At 51.1% G+C, this 13,308-nt stretch overlaps 1 protein-coding gene across 3 annotated transcripts in view; it reads left to right on the top strand.

Annotated features, from left to right (window-relative positions):
- Positions 1-505: 505 nt before the first annotated feature.
- LOC140420229 (retinol dehydrogenase 13-like) overlaps positions 506-13,308 on the top strand; it is a 213,744-nt gene continuing 200,941 nt past the window's right edge. For all 3 annotated transcript variants that reach the window (XM_072504277.1, XM_072504269.1, XM_072504264.1), the window contains exon 1: positions 506-678. In XM_072504277.1, the coding sequence (XP_072360378.1) occupies positions 614-678 (65 nt within the window). In that variant the 5' untranslated portion in view covers positions 506-613. The remainder of the gene's footprint in view (positions 679-13,308) is intronic.

The raw sequence follows: 13,308 nt of genomic DNA, 5'->3' as shown, positions 1-13,308 counted from the left end.
GCAGGAGGGTTAAAAGTCAGAAGAGATCATATAAGGTGAATGGCAAAAGAACCAAAGGTGATGTAAGGAAAGGCTTTTTCAAGCTGCATGTAGTTATGATCTTAAATGTACTCTGTGAGAGGCTGATGGAGGTAGAGTGAATCATAGCTATAAAAAGGGAATTCAATAATTATTAGAAGGACAAAATTGCTATGGGGAAAGAAATGAAAATGTGGGGCTGGCTGAGTCGTTCTTGCGGAGAGCTGGTATGAACACGCGAGGCCGAATGGCCTCCTTTTTACTCTGTGTGCAAGTGCAACACTTTCACAAAGGCTCCCAGGTAAATGACTCGCCTAACTTTTCAGTTTATTAGTTTAAGTCTCGATGTGGTGACGTACGCAGGTAGGGGTCATATTGCAGTCTGGGAAATGACCTGTGGACGACACCTCTCCCTGCGCATGAGCTCTTGCGCAGAGATCCACGCCCCAAGCGCGCTTGCGCCCTTGCGTCACACGGCTCTGATTGGGCGATTTCCAGCGGCGATTCTTGAGCCAGTTGAATTGAAGGACCCCGCGGCGACCGGGGTTAAAATCCGGATTTTGGGGGCGATCGCTTGTTGACAGGAGGGAGAGCAATGAATAAGTATATATTGCCGCTGTCAATCGCGGGGACAGTAATTGGAGGGACAGTTCTAGTCAAGTAAGTAGTTTTGTTGGAATTGGCCTGTAATGTTCTTCCATTGTAGATAGGTGCTCACAAGCTGGATGTTGTGCACTCTTTAAAGGCTCGTTTCGAGTTGACTGACTAGTAACGCAAAAGATGACCACATGAAATTCCATACTTTCTTAACTGCAAATTGGAAGTTAAAAATAAAGAGAAATGGACCCGGGTATTAAGTCAGCTCCTGAAAGAGCAGCAGTAACTTGAATTTATGTAGCGCCTATATTAGTAAAACGTCCTTCATAGGAGCACAATACGAAACAATTGGTCCTTTCTTTGGACAGAGATTAAAGGAGACAGTTAACCAACAATTTGATTAGAGTTGGGTTTTAATCTTTATTGTCACAAGTAGGCTTACATCAACACTGCAATGAAGTTACTGTGAAAAGCCCCCAGTTGCCACATTCCTGTACTCGTTATTCTCATACTTAGAATGTACTGTAGCCATCTGGGATGGCCATGTCCCGATTACAAAATGGACACTCGCAAAAAAATGCAGGGAAAATTGGACAATACTAAGAAACAAGCAGGTGCAAGCTCTGTCTGTTGATTAGAACCTTAAGCTCTCAGACAGGACAGAAACTGCCAAGCAATCTACATACTAATGAGCCATCTCCGAGGACAAAAGGGAAACATTTAGATGCACAATGTTAAGGCAGACACCTCGGCGCCAGAAGAGACTAAAACAAAGCAGACCAACAGTCATCTAGGACACACCCAGCGATCAGGGAACCACCCCTCTACTGGAGGAAGATCGATACGAATGATTGGGGAAAGACCCAATTAATTGAGGCCAAGTTCAAAGCCTGCCCAAAAGCGCGCAAAGCCCTTTTTAGTATAAAAGGTATTCCCCAAGAGAGAATCCTCCTCCTTTGGCTTGGTCTCTCAGCGAAGAGAGAGACCAGCCTAGCAGCTACATCAGACCAAGTAAGTTCCAAGTCAACGCACGCTACGAGATAGACGCTCCTAGTTGCTACCCTGTAAACAGTTCAACCCAGCAGCCTCAGAACCGAGCAACGGCCATTGTTCCTCTGACTGAGTGGGCACCCAAAGCTAAGTATAGGCTTTAGTAATAGTGGTAGTTTAGTTTGTAGAGTTTATGCATAAGTAGATTTGACTTTGTGTAAATAAATGAGCATTGCTTTTGAACTTACTAACTGGTGTTTTGAGTCTTTGATCAGTATTCGGTTCTGAACCTTGTGGCGGTGTCGAAAGATACCTGGCGACTCTTGAGCAAACGTCATTAAACAGCGCCAAATTAAGAAACACAGCTAAAGTTAGCAACATTTACTGGCGACTCTGGTAGGACTCGACTTAGAAGTGGCCTAATCACTCCGAGAGAACCCAAAATTTGAATTGAGAATCCAATTGGAAACAGAAAAAACCACAAGCATAAGAACAGTACTGATCAAGCCTCTGAGATTCGGAAGTGTGTTAATGCATGCGTACTAACAGGGATATAAGGTAAACCTGAGAGATTTTGTTGCGAAAAACTGTCGGGTGTTTTGTAGGCCGGAAATTAGCGTAAGCCGTACCTGTGTTTACATCACCACTTTATCACCCCCTGTTCCAAATTCAGTAGAGAACCTAGATCGAGAAAATGGCAATGAAAGCAATGGAACGCCTTATGAACTCCCAGGAATTCGAGGTCGCAGCGACAGTAGAGTAGGACAGTGTCCCGTTTGGGAAGATGAGATCAGGAAATATCTCAAAGGGAAAGGATGGCCTATTTGGAGTGAATTCTGGAATAATGAGGAAACAGGACCCGGGAGTATAGGATATACTTGGCGGGAGAACCTGTCAGAGATACACAAGACGAGCTTAGGGGACTTCCGGTTGCGGCGATGACCAGCTAAGCCGCACGTTTCGGTGGCTCCAGCTCGAACGGACCTTTGGGCTCTTTTCAGAGCCCCAACGGGAAATTTTTCCGGGACGAAACCCGGTGTGGGGTGAGGCAACAGGGAGTCCCGTTTCCGCCCCCCCCCCCCCCCCCCCCCGCCAGCGGAAAAGAAAAATATCGGCGACGGCGGCCAGATCTCGGAGAATCCTCGAGGGCAGCGGCAGAAGGAAGAAAGGAGCAAGATGGCGGCAGAAGGAGCCCAGGCGACATGGGGACCGGACCAGGATGAGTTTCTAAGACGGTGTGTGGAGCTGCTTAAGAAGGAGGTGCTGGCCCCGATGCTACAGGCAATCGAGGGGCTTAAAGAGACACAAAAGGCCCAGGAGATAGAGCTCTGTGTGGTGGAGCAGAAGGTAACGGACAACGAGGACGAGATCCAGGGCCTAGCGGTCAAAATGCAGAAGCAAAGGCGCTCCATAAGAAGTGCATCGAAAGGATTGAAGTCCTGGAAAACAGATCACGGAGAAAGAACCTCCGGATCCTGGGTCTCCCCGAGGGAGTGGAAGGAGCTGACGGCAGGGCTTACGCGAGCACGATGCTACGCTCACTAATGGGAGCTGAGGGCCCCTTGGAAGTGGAAGGGGCCCACCGGGTCCCTGCGAGGAGACCAAAGGCTGGAGAACCACCGAGGGCGATGATCGTGCGATTTCACCGCTTCAATGACAGAGAGGTGGTTCTGAGATGGGCCAAGAAGGTACGAAGTAGTAGATGGGAGAATGCGGTGATACGAGTGTATCAGGATTGGAGTGCGGAGGTGGCGAGAAGGAGGGCGAGCTTCAATCGAGCCAAGGAGGTGCTGCACAAGAGGAAAGTGAAGTTCGGGATGTTGCAGCCGGCGCGATTGTGGGTCACGCACCAGGATAGACATTAATATTTCGAAACGGCGGAAGAAGCATGGACCTTCATTCAAAACGAGAAACTGGACCAGAACTGAGGGACTGATGTTGGAGGGGAAACGACAATGCTGATGTATATAGAGATGTAAATTGGGATGGGGGGGGGGACACTGAGAAATGTGGGCGCCGGGGGGGGGAAGAAGAGACACAGGCGGGGGATGGGGAATGGGAATGGGGCAGTAGGGGCAGCTGCGCCATGAGGGGCGGGACGGTTCTAGAGAGCACAGGGTTTCTTTTTCTTTTTTCCCGCGTCAGAGAGATAATGTCGGGAAGATAGGCGCAATGAGGATGGGAGTTCCTCACACGGGGGGGGTGGGGTGGGGGGGGAGGTCAAGGAGAGAGCAGGAGAAGCCGGGTTCAGTTGATGTCAGCTGACCTTCGGAAGCAATATGGGGGGAGTAACCATGCTAGATGGGAATCTAGCGGGGGAGGGGGGGACAACTGGGTTGCTGCTGCGGAGATCGAAAGGGAGCTGGTAAGAGAAAAGGTGGTCGGGGCGGGAATGCGCCGCCTGGGGGACGGGTGGGTGCGCGGAACCGGGACGTGGGACTGGCCCAGAGAGGGTGATGGCTAGTCGACAGGGGAGGGGGGGCGGGCAGCCCCCCCCCAGTTCGGCTGATCACGTGGAATGTGAGAGGCCTAAATGGGCCGGTTAAGAGGGCCCGAGTGCTCGCGCACTTAAAGGGACTGAAGGCAGACGTGGCCATGCTTCAAGAGACGCATCTGAAGGTGGCGGACCAGGTTAGGTGAAGGAAAGGGTGGGTGGGACAGATGCTCCACTCAGGGCTGGACGCAAAGAATAGAGGGGTGGTCATATTGGTGGGGAAACGGGTGTCGTTCGAGGCTAGGAACATTGCAGCGGACAGCGGGGGCAGATATGTGATGGTGAGTGGCAGACTGCAGGGAATGGAGGTCGTGCTGGTCAAAATATATTCCCCGAACTGGGATGATGCGGGATTTATGAAGCGGATGCTGGGACGCATCCCGGACCTGGAGGTAGGAAACCTGGTAATGGGGGGGGGACTTTAACACCGTGCTAGACCCAGGGTTAGATAGATCTAGATCCAGGACTGGAAGAAGGCCGGCAGCGGCCAAGGTGCTCAGGGGGTTTATGGACCAAATGGGGGGAGTGGATCCGTGGAGATTTGCTAGGCCGCTGGCCAAAGAGTTCTCCTTTTTCTCCCATGTCCATAAGGTATACTCCCGGATAGATTTCTTCATTTTGGGAAGGGCACTGATTACGAGGGTGGAAGGAACTGAGTACTTGGCAATAGCTGTTTCAGACCATGCCCCACATTGGGTGGATCTGGGACTAGGAGAGGAGAGGGAGCAGCGTCCACTCTGGCGACTGGATGTGGGATTATTGGCGGATGAGGGAGTCTGCGGAAGAGTGCGGGGATGTATCGAAAGGTACCTGGAGGCCAACGATGATGGGGAGGTCCGAGTGGGGGTAGTATGGGAAGCGCTGAAGGTGGTGGTCAGGGGAGAGTTGATCTCCATCAGGGCTCACAAGGGGAAAACAGAGGGCAAAGAAAGGGAGAGTTTAGTGGGGGAGATTGAGTGTGGAAATAAAAGATGCGGAGGCCCCGGACGAAGGACTATACAGGGAGAGGCGACGACTCCAGACGGAGTTCGACCTGCTGACCACAGGGAGGGCAGAGGCACAGTGGAGGAAGGCACAGGGGATGAGTTATGAATATGGGGAAAAGGCGAGTTGCCTGTTGGCCCGCCAGCTTCGAAAGAGGACAGCGGCGAGGGAAATAGGGGGAGTTAGGGATGAAACGGGAACCACGGTGCGGAGAGCAGGGAAGATAAATGAGGTGTTTAAGACCTTTTATGAGAGGTTATATAGGTCCCAACCCCCGGAGGGAAAAGAGGGGATGCAGCAGTTTCTGGACCAACTAAGGTTCCCGAGGGTGGAGGAGCAGGAGGTGGCAGGCCTGGGGGCGCCAATTGGGGTGGACGAGGTGACCAAAGGGCTGGGGAACATGCAGGCAGGGAAGGCCCCGGGACCTGACGGGTTCCCAGTGGAATTTTATAGAAAATATGTGGACTTGTTGGCCCCGCTGCTGGTAAGAACGAGGCCAGAGAAGGGGGGACCCTTCCCCGACAAGGTCGGAGGCGACGATATCACTAATCTTGAAGCGAGATAAAGACCCGCTGCAAGGCCTATCTCACTCCTAAATGTGGACGCCAAGTTGCTGGCAAAAGTGCTGGCAATGAGGATAGAGGATTGTGTCCCGGGGGTGGTGCACGAAGATCAGACAGGGTTCGTAAAGGGGAGACAATTAAATGTCAATGTGCGACGGCTATTAGGGGTGATAATGATGCCCCCAGCAGAGGGGAAGGCAGAGATAGTGGTGGCAATGGATGCAGAGAAGGCATTTGATAGGGTAGAGTGGGAGTATCTATGGGAGGTGCTGAGGAGGTTCGGGTTCGGGGAGGGGTTTGTCAGCTGGGTTAAAGTCCTCTATGGGGCCCCAATGGCAAGTGTAGTCACAAATCGGCAAAGGTCGGAGTATTTTCGACTACATAGGGGAACAAGACAGAGATGCCCGCTGTCCCCATTACTGTTCGCAATGGCAATTGAACCACTGACCATAAGCGCTGAGAGACTCCAGGAAATGGAGAGGGGTGGTTAGAGGGGGATAGGAACACCGAGTGTCACTCTACGCGGATGACCTACTGCTGTATGTGGCGGATCCAGTGGGGGGGGTGACGGATGTCATGCAGATATTGAGGGAGTTTGGAGATTTCTCGGGATATAGGCTTAACATGGGAAAGAGTGAGCTTTTCGTGATACACCCTGGGGACCAGAGTAGAGGGATAGATGGCCTGCCGCTAAGGAGAGTGGAAAGAAACTTCCGATACCTGGGGATTTAGATAGCCAGGAGCTGGGGAACCTTACACAGACTCGGCTGGTGGAACAAATGGAAGAGGATTTCAAAAGGTGGGATATGCAGCCGCTGTCGCTGGCGGGCAGAGTGCAGGCGATTAAGATGATGGTCCTCCCGCGGTTCCTATTTGTGTTCCAATGTCTCCCTATATTGATCACTAAGGCCTTTTTCAAAAAAATAGATAGGAGCATCATGAGATTTGTGTGGGCAGGGAAGGCCCCGAGGGTAAGGAGGGGGTTCCTGCAACGTAGCAGAGACAGAGGGGGACTGGCGTTGCCGAATTTGGGCGACTACTACTGGGCCGCCAACGTGGCGATGATTCGTAAGTGGATGATAGAGGGAGAGGGGGCGGCGTGCAAAAGGCTGGAGATGGCGTCCTGCAAAGGAACGAGCTTAAAAGCGCTGGTGACGGCGCCACTACCGCTCTCCGCGAAAAAGCTTACCACAAACCCAGTGGTGGCGGCAACATTAAGTATCTGGGGGCAATGGAGGCAACAGAGGGGTGTGTTGGGAGCCTCGGTGTGGTCCCCGATCAGGAACAACCATAGGTTTGTCCCAGGGAGGTTGGACGGAAGGTTCCAGAGCTGGCACCGGGCAGGAATTAGGAGAGTGGGAGACTTATTTATAGATGGGACGATTGCGAGCTTGGGAGCGCTAGAGGAAAAGTATGAGCTGCCCCTGGGGAATATCTTTAGTTATATGCAGGTGAGAGCGTTCACGAGACAACAGGTGAGGGAATTTCCGCTGCTCCCGACACAAGGGATCCAGTACAGGGTGCTTTCGGGGGTGTGGGTCGGGGAGGGCAAAGTGTCAGAGATATACCGGGAGATGAGAGAAGAGGGGGAGGAGCTGGTGGGCGAACTGAAGGGAAAATGGGAAGAAGAGCTCGGGGAGGAGATTGAGGAGGGTTTGTGGGCTGATGCCCTAAGTAGGGTAAATTCCTCTTCCTCGTGTGCCAGGCTTAGCCTGGTCCAATTTAAGGTGCGACATAGAGCACATATAACGGGAGCGAGGTTGAGCAGGTTCTACGGAGTGGAGGACAAATGCGGGAGGTGCGGGGGAAGCCCGGCGAACCACACACATGTTTTGGTCGTGTCCGGCACTGGAGGGGAATTGGAGGGGAGTGGCGGGAGTGATCTCGAAGGTGGTGAAGGTCCGGGTCAAGCCAAGCTGGGGGTTAGCTATATTTGGGGTAGCGGATGAGCCGGGAGTGCAGGAGGCGAAAGAGGCCGATATTGTGGCCTTTGCGTCCCTAGTAGCCCGGCGTAGGATTTTACTCCTGTGGAAGGAAGCGAAACCCCCCGGCGTGGAGGCCTGGATAAACGATATGGCGGGGTTCATAAAACTGGAGCGGATGAAGTTTGCACTGAGAGAATTGGCTCAAGGGTTCACCAGGCGGTGGCAACCGTTCCTCGACTAGCGGAACGTTAGGGGGAAAATAGATAGCCAGCAGCAGCAGCCCGGGGGAGGGGGTAAATTGTTTGTGTTCTAGATGGGGTGAGGGGGCGGGGGGAGCATTATTTCGTGTTATTTGGTTAGTTTACTATATTATTTAAACAATGTTATATATCGGTTATCATGTTACCGTTTTTGTTGATTTGTAAGGGGGAAAAATTGTGTTTGAAAACTTTAATAAAATATATTTTTTTAAAAAGAAGAGCTTCGGGAAAGCTCACAAGCCGATGGCAATCGTGTCCTGCTTGGCATAATTGCGAGGCACAGAGGAGGTCATTAGGACGCTCCGTAGAGAGATAGAGGAGAGAGACCGAACCAGTGATGTAGATGTGTGCGAGGTGGAGAAGAAGAATCGAGATTTAAAAGAGCAGTTAGCAGCAAGGGACAGAGAGGTGGGTGACGCCAAGGGGGCACATCAGTCTTCTGTCTTGCATTTGAACAGTTTTCAGACGCAATATGATACAGCCTACCAGGCCTACGCAACGTGCGGTCTTCGTAAGACAAGAAATAGAACAGCAAGTGGAGAAATTGCAGAAACAATGCAATGATTTAAAAGCAGCCCTACAAGCACTCCACACTTCCACAACGGAACAAAGGCAGAGCTCCTTAGACCACGCAAAGTGCCGGAAGCAAGTTGCAGAATTGCAATCTCTGCTTTCCGTTCAAAATGGATTTCAAAGTACATTCGGACCCCAATTAGATCAAGAAAACGGCCCCGACTGGCAGGCATTGAACGAGACTGCCCATAGATATGTACATGGGACATGTACGCAGGAAAAACCCCAGAAAAGGAAAGCGCCCCAACCCCCAACCGAACAGGCAGAACACACCCCCATGAACCCTGTAACCACACACCGCAGGGCCGCAGGAGAAGGAGAAGCAGATTTCCTTTACACAACCGTGACCCAATTACGGGACGCGTGTGGAAAAATTACACCGTTCCTTCCCACATCAGACCCCCACCAATTTTTCGCTAAAGTCAAACAACAGGCTACCATGTACGGCCTGGACGAAAAGGAGCAAGTGAAGCTCACAGTTTTAAGCCTCGACCCTTCAGTCGTAACAGCCCTTCCCGACCCACAGAATGTAGGAGGAGGCACACTCCAAGAGATGCACACCGCAATCCTTGATGCGATCGGCTTTAACAGCGGAGACCCCGTAGAAGGCCTAAATAAGTGTAGACAAAAGAAGACCGAGCACCCCATAGCGTTTGCTGGACGTTTGTGGAATCACTTCACCGGAGTTTTTGGAGAGTTAGCCCGCGCCCATTTGTCCCCAGATAATATGGCCAAATGGACCCGAATTCTAGTCTCCCACGCCACAGAAGCAGGACGAAAAGCTTGCGCAAATTATGACCCCTCAGATGAGGCCCACAATGAAAAATGGGTTTTGAAGAGATTGTCCCGCGCCTGGGAGCAATGAATTGCAGGCAAAACCGTATTTATAACACCCGATGAAGAGCAGCTAGAAATGAACCCAGTCAAAGCACACCAGAACCCCGCATGGGTAAATGAGGGCAGGAACAGCCCACCCCAGCCCAAAGCTCAGGAATGTTATAATTGTGGACAGCTGGGACACTTTGCACGAGAGTGCAATGCGCCCCAGAAGCAGCAGAGAAACTAACAGACAGGCACCCTAAACAGGAATAGGGCAAAGCCGATCCATAGCGTTAGCGCCCGTTCAGAGAATGCAGACATGAACGGCACCGACTGACTGTGTTCGGCCTCCCCGACTTGGGTGTGCGACACCCTTTGGGACAAGTCCGGTAGACCGGTAGGAGCAGGCAAAGTCTGGGGACACCCCGTAGAATTTCTTTGGGACACAGGAGGGTCCCGCACCACACTCCATTCCTCCACGATGTTTCAGCGAGACACGTGGCCCACAACAGACTCCATCACATTCAACGGCTTTACAGGCCATTTACAACAAGGACACATCACAGCCCCCGTAGCAATACAAATAGGTAATATCACAACTAAGCACCCTGTAGTTTTGATTGATCTGCCCCAGACAGCAGAACATATCCTTGGGATCGATTTCATGAGCTCCCATAACCTTTCTTTTGACCCAGTGAACAAGTGTGTCTGGAAAATGGCAAAGGCAGCACGAGCCCCCACCACGCTCACAGTAGGACAGTATGTAAACAGGATTAGCTCATTAGGCGACTTCTGGTTCGACCCACGAGCCATTAGTGCAGACAAACAGGTTAGGGCAGTCCTGCAGGAACATAAAGCAGCATTTGCACAACACAAGCACGACTGTGGCAATTTGGCTGGCTTTGTGAACATTACAGGTCCTGACCCTAAACCCCAGAACCAGTATGGATTTTCCCAGGAAGCAGAAGGAGAAATCTCCAAAGCAATGGGGTTTGTTGGATCAAGGCGTACTCCGATCAGTAGCCTCCACAAACAACGTACCGATTTGGCCTGTCAGGAAACCAGATGGATCATGGCGACTGACCATTGATTACCGGGAACTGAACAAAGTAACCCCAGCAGCAGCCCCCACCGTAGCCACGAGTTCCGAGACCATGCTCAAACAGGGACTCCAGTCAAAATTTTCTTCGGTTTTGGACATTAGTAATGGCTTTTGGTCCATTCCATTGGCTAAAGCGTGCCAGTACAAATTCGCCTTTACATTCCAAGGGCAACAATACACGTGGACGTGCCTTCCACAAGGCTTCCACAACTCCCCCTCCATTTTCCACCGACAACTGGCAAATAGATTAGCAAAATTTTCCCGCCCCGATTGTCTGGTCCAGTACGTCGACGACGTATTACTACAGACAGACACAAAGGGAGAGCACATTTTGCTTATTGCTGAACTCTAAGCACTCCTAAAAGAAATTGGTTGTAAAGTCAACCCCAAGAAGGCCCAGATTCTGAAAGAAAAAGTGATTTACTTGGGAACAGTGATCACTCATGGTAAACATGAGGTCGAGCACCAGATAATTGACTCGATCGTCAAATTGCCCCTTCCCCACAAAGTCTCAGCCCTCCTGTCATTTCTAGGACTGGTTGGCTACTGCCGAAACCATATTGACGGTTTTGCCACTAAAGCAGCGCCCCTTTCCGAACTTCTCAAGAAAAAGGCACTTTGGGAATGGCTTCCACAGCATACAGATGCCGTGGACGCTTTAAAAAGAGCACTCAGCACAGCCCCCGCACTACAGGTCCCAGATCCACTTTCCCCATACGCAATCGAAGTTCAAGCACCGACTGAACCCTTTCGGCCGTGCTCCTCCAGGAACGCCATGACCAATTACGCCCCGTAGCATACGCCTCACGCGTGTTAGACCCCGTAGAGCAAGGATTTTCTGCCTGTGAAAGGCACCTGCTCGCAGTTTTTTGGGCAGTGCAATACTTCGCATACATTACAGGACTTAACCCCATCACTATCCTCACAGAACATACCCCGACACAGCTATTGTTAGACGGCCGACTTAAAGATGGCACAGTCAGCCAAATCCGCGCAGCCCGTTTGACCCTTCTTTTGCAGGGATGGGACATCACGATAAAGAGAACCAAAACCCACACCTTCCTTGTCGATAATTTGCAGTATGCAGGCACCCCTCATGAATGTGAGATCATCACCACGAAACAACACAGGACCATTTATTCGCAAACCCCCCCCCCCCCCAGGAAAACAGTACACCCCAGAGACCCCAGCCCACAGACACGTGTGCACCCCTGACGATTTATGTGGATGGCTCATCCACAGTGTTAAATGGAGAGAGAATTACCGGTTGCGGTATATATGTAGAGGACGCGCAGGGATGAAATTTCATTGAAGTTGCCAGGACACTTAGGCTCGCAGGCAGCAGAGCTGGCAGCGATTGCATATATTGTGGACCATCCCGACTCGTTCCCGACCCCAGCAGACATCTATTCGGACAGCTTGTATGTCTGTAATAGTTTGACAGAATTCCTACCACTCTGGGAAACAAGAGGATTTGTTTCTGCGGACGGTAAACCCCTACCCTCAGCCCCATTACTCCGCCATATCTTAGAGACAGCGAAGGATAGGAAATACAGAATAATTAAGGTTTGCAGTCATCACCGTTCTTCCCCCCCCCCCTCACCGGTAATGTTAAAGCAGACGCCCTAGCGAAGGCAGGCTCCAGGCATGGTTATTTTTGGAACCCCCCCCCGAGGGCACCCCAGTAAACGCAGTTCAGGTCTCACAGACCAACATTCAGGATCTAACGAAGGCACAGAAAGAGGACGAGAAACTAAGGGAAGTTTTAAAGGGAACCTTCCCAGCCCCGTACGACAAGTTTAAAAACGCAATCACCACACACGACGGTGTGATTTTAAAGGATGGCCTTTATATAGTTCCCAGCCAGGACCGGAACCAGATCATTTGTCAGTTCCATGACAATCATGGGCACCAAGGAATTGAACCCCCCTAGCCCACCTCAGACCGCTCTGCTGGTGGCCTGATTTAAAAAGCGATGTAACACACTACGTAGAGAACTGTTTAATCTGTGCCCAGAACAATCCGGACAGATATGCGAAAAAGGCTCAACTTAGTCATACCCGCCACGTTAATGGACCCTGGACAAATCTCCAGATAGATTATATAGGACACCTACCCCCGTGCAGAAATGGTTACAAGTATGTGTTGGTGGCCATAGACCACTTCACAAAATGGGTGGAAGCATTTCCATCGCGAACTAATGTGGCCAAGACAACGACTAAAATATTAACACACCACATCTTTACAAGATGGGGCCTCCCTCGCAGCATAGAATCCGATCAAGGCTCCCATTTCATCGGACGTGTAATGAAAAACGTCCTCACGATTTTCGGCATTCGACAAAAGTTTCATATCGCATAACACCCCCAGTCAAGTGGTATTGTAGAAGGAATGAATAGGACATTGAAAGCCACCCTCAGGAAAATGGTACAGCAGAATAGCAGCACCTGGGATTCAGTACTCCCATTTGCTTTAATGTTTTTAAGAAACACGGTATCCACGTCCACAGGTTACACCCCCCACACTCTCATGACCGGACACCCCATGAAAGGCACTGAGTATTTATTAGGACTGGATTTGGCCAGCCCCGCAGTTACAGCCCTCACGCATGAAAATGCGATTAAACAACTGATACAGAACATAAAGGCAGCCCAACTCGCAGCAGCAGTGAGACTTGGAACCAGGAACCAGGACAAAACAGTACACGCCACTGAGTTTACAGTAGGGCAATAAGTTAGGCTTTCCCTTTACAACCCCAGTCCATTCCTTTCCCCCAAATTTTCCGGACCGTACTCCATTTCGGACAAAGTCAGCCCCTCAGTATACAAAATAACCTATCCCAGTGGTAAGTCTGCGTGGTTTCATATAAACCAGCTCAAGGCTGACGGCTCGCAGAATAACCACACACCACATCCTGCTCGCAGCAGCAGACGAGCACGCCCCGCCCACAGATGACGTATTCCTATCCTCTCCCAGCCAGTCC

The sequence above is a fragment of the Scyliorhinus torazame genome, chromosome 1 (genome assembly GCF_047496885.1).
Source record: "Scyliorhinus torazame isolate Kashiwa2021f chromosome 1, sScyTor2.1, whole genome shotgun sequence".
Classification (NCBI taxonomy): Eukaryota; Metazoa; Chordata; class Chondrichthyes; order Carcharhiniformes; family Scyliorhinidae; genus Scyliorhinus; species Scyliorhinus torazame.
Note: the sequence above shows the minus strand (reverse complement) of the source record. Positions and strands in the feature narration are given on the sequence as shown.